Source organism: Drosophila subpulchrella, chromosome 2R, assembly GCF_014743375.2.
Source record: "Drosophila subpulchrella strain 33 F10 #4 breed RU33 chromosome 2R, RU_Dsub_v1.1 Primary Assembly, whole genome shotgun sequence".
Classification (NCBI taxonomy): Eukaryota; Metazoa; Arthropoda; class Insecta; order Diptera; family Drosophilidae; genus Drosophila; species Drosophila subpulchrella.
Window position 1 is genome coordinate 15,096,214 of NC_050611.1, and position 6,000 is coordinate 15,102,213.

Sequence of the window (6,000 nt, forward strand, 5' to 3'; positions counted from 1 at the left end):
AAATGGGTTTGGAATGTTAATAAGTTTAGGTATATGCTTTAAATTCTACATTATTTCTTTTCACATAGTTGTGATATTTTTATTCCATATAGATTATGGTATTACCAAGACCAAGAAAGGGTCTTGAGCCTAGATCTAAGTATATTAACATACATAGATCTAGTTTTTCTCCGGTGCAGATGTCTTGGGGCCTCCGGCCTTGTCTTTGCCTTTACCTTTGCCTTGTCTGATGTTGCCTACGTTGCAGGTGAGAGTTCTGGGATTGGAAACGGAGTGGCTGTGGATGTGGATGTGGCAGTGGAAGTGGGAATGGGAATATGTTCCTGACTGCGGATGTGTGTCTGTGGGGTCTGGGCCTGTTTCTCTGCTGATTGTCGTACTGTTGATCTGTGTTTTCACTTAGATATTGGCCCGGGGGCTGGGCGATAACGGTACGTGAGTGTTACCATCGATACAGGAAGTTTGTTTGTGGCCAACTTGCTGAGTGGGCAGGAGCCATGGGCGGGGATTGGGCAAGATTTTTGGTGAGGGGTTGGGGGAGCTGACATGATGGGAATGAGGGCCAGAAGCGTATGCCATGCGGATTGCCTGTGGAAAGTTCTGCTGAAGGCTGGCCCAAAAGTGCACAACAGACAGACTGGCAGGTAGGAAGGCTTTCGTTATCCAGTAAGCAATCGCTTCAAATTGAATTTTCTATTTACCCAGTCGTCGATATGTTTCCAATTGCCCAACGACTCTCCGTTCCGTCTTTCGATTTGCTTTGCGAAGTTCTGCAGACAAAAGTTAAGCCAAATGAGTTGCGCTCAAATATGAATGTGCCACCCCTGAGGAAAATGATAAACGGTCTCAAGACTGGAGCCTTGTTCCATATTGTATAGGGTTTGTAATATCCATTTTGAAGTTATTTAAGGTCCGTGGTAATCTAAAACATAAATCTTTTTCTTATTTATTTTGAAGAACGTTTTTTTTTTAATTTTCTGATTATTTTATTTAATGAACAAACTTAATAAAATTTTTTTTACTTCATTTTATTGTTAATTATAGGGCTTTTTTTTAACTTTGAATACTTAAAAAAATGTAACGAATGCAAAAATCTGTTAAAAAACGTTAGTTTTTATATGGGATGTGTTATTAGAGCCTCAATTTTACCTTGCATTTCTGTATTTATTATAAAAATTACAAATAAATTCACCCAAAAGGCAAAAACAGCTGCCCAGCAAACAAAGCAGGTATAATTTGATCAGAACTTTAAAATCCGCGAGCGTCAGGCTCTGGATGGGCAGATAGTCATCAGTGAGTTCCACCACGAGACGCAGTTGCATCGCCTCCCCCAGACTTTTGCTCGCCCAGTGAGCCCAGAAGCCAAATTGCAGCGAATGGATGCCAAAGCGGTAGAAGTTCAGCTGGAAGGGCGAATTCCGCTGCACTGGAAATCGCAGAAATCGAGGGGTGGTGCAGAGGTTCGAGGCCAGTCGAAATGGTGGGCGGTACATGCGGCGTTGCTGCAACATAACCACACTCCAGTGCTCCGCGGTGGTGCAGTAGGCGTAGCTGCTATTCAAGCTGTCCAAGTGCTCCATCAGCGTCGTCTTGTTGACCACGAGGAGGCGGGGCATTAGTGCCGAAGGCAGAAGTCCTGCGGTAAAATACATTTCCACTTCTGTTTCCGTCAACATGAGCCGTAATGGCGTGGCCAGAAAGTCCTTGGCGGTATTAATCTGCCACCCAGGCATCTAGGATTTCAAAAAAGTATCAATTAATTTATGTATTATCATCATTTTATATTTTGTAAAAGTGTAAATCAGATTTTGTTTCGATTATCATGACCCACCTACATGACAAACATTTCTTAAATCGGACCATTTATTATAAAGTTATAAGCAAGTAAAGTGTGCAATCTCGAAAACAGCCCATATGCTGCATGCATATCTCTATCTTCCTCGCACTATCTTAAGCTGAGGCCGTCGACTTCAATAGCGACGATTTAATTCCAATAACATTTTTAAAATATTATTTATCCAACCCACCTGTGAGGTAAATACCGATGACAAATACGCCGTGCGCATTGTCCATAGAACTAAGGAGCCGAGGAGCAAGGCAACATGGATGATCTTATATGGCTCGGCCAAGTGATGAAACTCTCTGTCCGGCACAGATTGCTGAAAGAAGGTCACCAAAGTGAGATGAACGCCTCGCCGCCATCGTCCATGGACCAGCTGCCAGGATATGGTCATCGCAACAAGGAGTATCAGGAAAAAGGTACCATTTATGTGGGCGGCCATCTGCATGAACCTGACCTGAGGCGATTCCCTCTGCCAGGGCACTAAAACACAGGTGTTGGTCATACCCAGAGGGAAACTACCTGCCGTCAGCGAGGAGTTCAGCTGCAACGTGGAGTACGGATGCACGCCCATCTCGATTTCGCCGCGGGCAGCGGCCAGCATCAGGTGCTCCTGGTAGTTGTACCTATTCACATGGGCGTTGGGCTCCGGGCGGAGAACCCCCCTTCTGAGGTGCACGTAAGCGGAAAACATGAGGCCCAGGGAACCGGATAGACCACCGTTTGGGAGCTGTTACAAAAATGTATAAATGTTACAAACATAAGTCTATGTTAACTTAAAATTAAATAACTAAGAATTAGATTAAAGAGAATATTTGGATTCCAAATGTATGAGATAATACGTGTGGGTCTGTTTTAAACCCAGAAAACGTATACAAATTTTTAGGATTAATCACTTAAACAAACATTTAAATTATGTAATTTGTTTTACTTTTCTTGAAATGCTTTAATAGACAATAACTGATAAAAATCTTTTGGAGCAACTATATAAATACAATTCGAAACTTCTGTTACAACTTTTTTAAATAACCTGCCAAAAGATAATTTTAAAAAAGTTTTTGTAAATTAAACATTTTTAAAGTATCATATTATAACTACACTTTTTGATTATTATTAATTTTTTTAATCAAAATTACAGTTAAGACAAATATAATACCTGAAACACCGTGGGGGGATCCTGAAATACAGGCACTCTAAACTCATAGCCCCTTAGATCCATCATTATGTCCACGGGCTGGTATCCCGTCTCAGTTATATTCCGAATAGTGAGATTGGGAAATGGTGTGTAGCTATAGATTTCATTGCGCCCACCTTTACCGAATTTACCAGAATGATTATTAACCGTACGTAGATGAAATGTTAGGAACACATTGGTGAACCTGTGCTGCCAGCACCAGGCGAAAAAGGCTTCTAACATTTCCCTCGTTGGGATCACCAACATTCGCACAGGTTTGTAGATAAAGAGCATTGGAACATAATGCAAGCCCACCAAGCCATCGTTTAGGACATCAAAAATGGGATCCAAGTCGGGCATCACACTGGATATGCTAACACAGATCAAGGTTTTGTAGCCCAGCAAATGGCGAATACTGATATTACGTCTCAGTCCCCAAACGACAATTGGTACTTGGAATTCCTCCATCAACGATTGCTCAATGGATTTGGACACTATCGGTCCCAATCGGTACCGTTCCCAATTTACTCCGAATGAGGCCAGCGTTTCGATCCGGTTTTCGGATACCATTTGAGTGGTCAGGTTGTGTAGAAAAGCCGATTCATAGGTGTTTCCCTCAAAGGGAATCGACGGCAAAGCCAAGACCCCGAGAAAGAGCCAAATACCGCAGACGAAATGCAGTCCACGAAGCATTCTTAAAGACTGAAATAGACTGAAACATTAAGTCTTCAACAAATGTATAACCCTTTTATTGTTTTTAATCTTTCAAAAGATCTCTAAGTTAAAGCTCTCGGTATGGAAATTTTTGCCAGTCATTGATTGTAAAAGGGTTGAAGTTGTTTAGTTTCCAGATACAATTAAAGCACGTGATACTTAGGGATGACTTGACAAAATATCCTTGAATTTTCAACCCCATTGGTTTTAACTATGTTACATAATTATACTGACGCCGCATTCTGCGTTAATGAGGCTTTAGTCTTGAGAGTTTAAGCCAAACGTGGCTCAATGTTCAACTGCTCTGCAACAAATTTGTTAAATTATATTATTTTGTAATTATAAATAATAAATCAAATAAATAAAAACATTGAATAATAATATTTATTATAAAGTTCAATTGCTTCCCAATTCATTTTTAATTTTGTAACTCCCAAAACAATTGAAAAAATAATAATACAAATTCAAAGCACTTACATTTATTTACTTCCCCATTGAACAATTATCCCTTCCAAATATAATTTCCTCTGTTGACACCTTGCAATCCTGGCTGCCATCTCCTCGGCATTCGTCACTCACCTTCTGCTAACTGAACCTCAGGATGATTGATGCTCAAGTTGATTGATGCCTCTTTGCGGCGGGATGAACCCTACATCCGGGCAAGTCTGGTGAAAGTTTCGCCGGAGACACCGGGCTCTTGGGCCGAAAAATATTATTAATATCAGATGGCAGTGTCGCTCAATTTAAAATATTACTAGCAAACACATTCCATGAACTTGAGTAATTTTTTACAAACAACTTTTGGAATTACTTAATCGCAAAGTTCTGGCAGAGAAATGTTTGCGAAAAGGAAATAAGAAACGAAAAGGTAGGCGGCACATAAATTGTGTTTATTATGAAGGCTGGAGCATACTTTTGAGCGCAATTTAAAGTGCAAATAGGAAGGGCGAGCGGGGAAATCCCTCCAACCCGCTGACAACCCACCATTTTCCCTTACGCATTTCATTAAAGCGCAATGAAGACATTTTCCGGGAGGCGAGTGTGAGTGTGCGAGCGTCGGGGGAAAGCTGTTAAAAATATTTGAAACACTTGAATGTTTCCCAACTGACACTAGGCCGTGGGGTTGGCATCTTCGCGGCCCTTTGAGCTGCCCCATAAAGAACAATAAATATTATTTATGTGCCCTGTGATAAGGATACACACACATTCCTTCGCGGCTGCAGTACGCGTTTATTTGACTGTCGTATGAATTTCTCCATATCTAATCGCTGGCATTCCTGGCATGTACACAGAAAGAAATATTACTAAAATTACTTTTAAAATAAAAGACATAAAGAACAGATATTAACAACAATGTTGCTACGAACTTTAAAATCATATTTGTAAAGCGATGTTAAGCCCAGCCTTATATTTTTCATTAAAAAATCAAGTTTTATGATAACTAATAAATAAATATTTTTAAAAATTAACCTTTTTATTCATTGCTGTTCTCTTTTTAAAAAGTGTTTTATGTTTTTTGGAATTATATGTTGTATATATGTTTAAAAAATTTGCTGCTTTTTTATAAACATTTTTTGTCGTGCCTTAACTCTTAACGTGAGTTCGTTGGGTGCCCGCTAGGTGGCTGCGTGTATAGTTGGCCTAATGAACGCACATACAAAGAGGGCTGAAATGAGCCTTTGAGCCCACCATTTCAAGCACCTGTGTCACATAAAATTAAGTCCAACCTATACAACACGTGTGCGTATGTGTTTCTGTGTGTTTACCTGATAAATACGGGCGCCAAGCCAGCAGAGAGACTGGCATGTTTATTTTAATAATGTTAACCTAATTAAGTGATTAATATGCAAAATGTGCGCAGAGATTAAAACGATGAGCGCACTGTGTTTAATTATCAAATTAATTTTTTTCGTTTTGCCACCTGGCTGCGCGAATTCGCTCGACGACAGTTTAAGGCCAAAGTGCATATACACAGACTCGTTGACAACGTTGGATAGACCTATTTTTTGTTTGCCTTCATATTTGAACTTTAGATAAATCACATAATTAATCCATACATTTTCTAGGCTGGCTGACAGGAAATTTTTAGCCTTTGACATTGACACTTATTTATTTACATAATTTTAAAGAGGTTTAAATATACCACATATGTTAAACTTGGATTTTTTAAATTCGCTTTTATTTCTCAGACTATTTTAAGATTATTTTGAAAGCGAGCATATATGTAAACGCTGAATAAAATATATGACCCATTTTTCATGTTTTTTTTTTT

At 39.5% G+C, this 6,000-nt stretch overlaps 1 protein-coding gene across 1 annotated transcript; it reads right to left on the bottom strand.

Annotated features, from left to right (window-relative positions):
• Positions 1-159: 159 nt before the first annotated feature.
• LOC119549783 lies at positions 160-3,707 on the bottom strand. The gene is made up of 4 exons (XM_037858045.1): positions 2,997-3,707; positions 2,028-2,570; positions 1,150-1,733; positions 160-277 (listed from the first exon to the last, which is right to left on the bottom strand). Exons 1-4 carry the CDS (start codon positions 3,705-3,707, stop codon positions 160-162), a joined length of 1,956 nt encoding a protein of 651 aa, XP_037713973.1.
• Between the last annotated feature and the right edge of the window lie 2,293 nt (positions 3,708-6,000).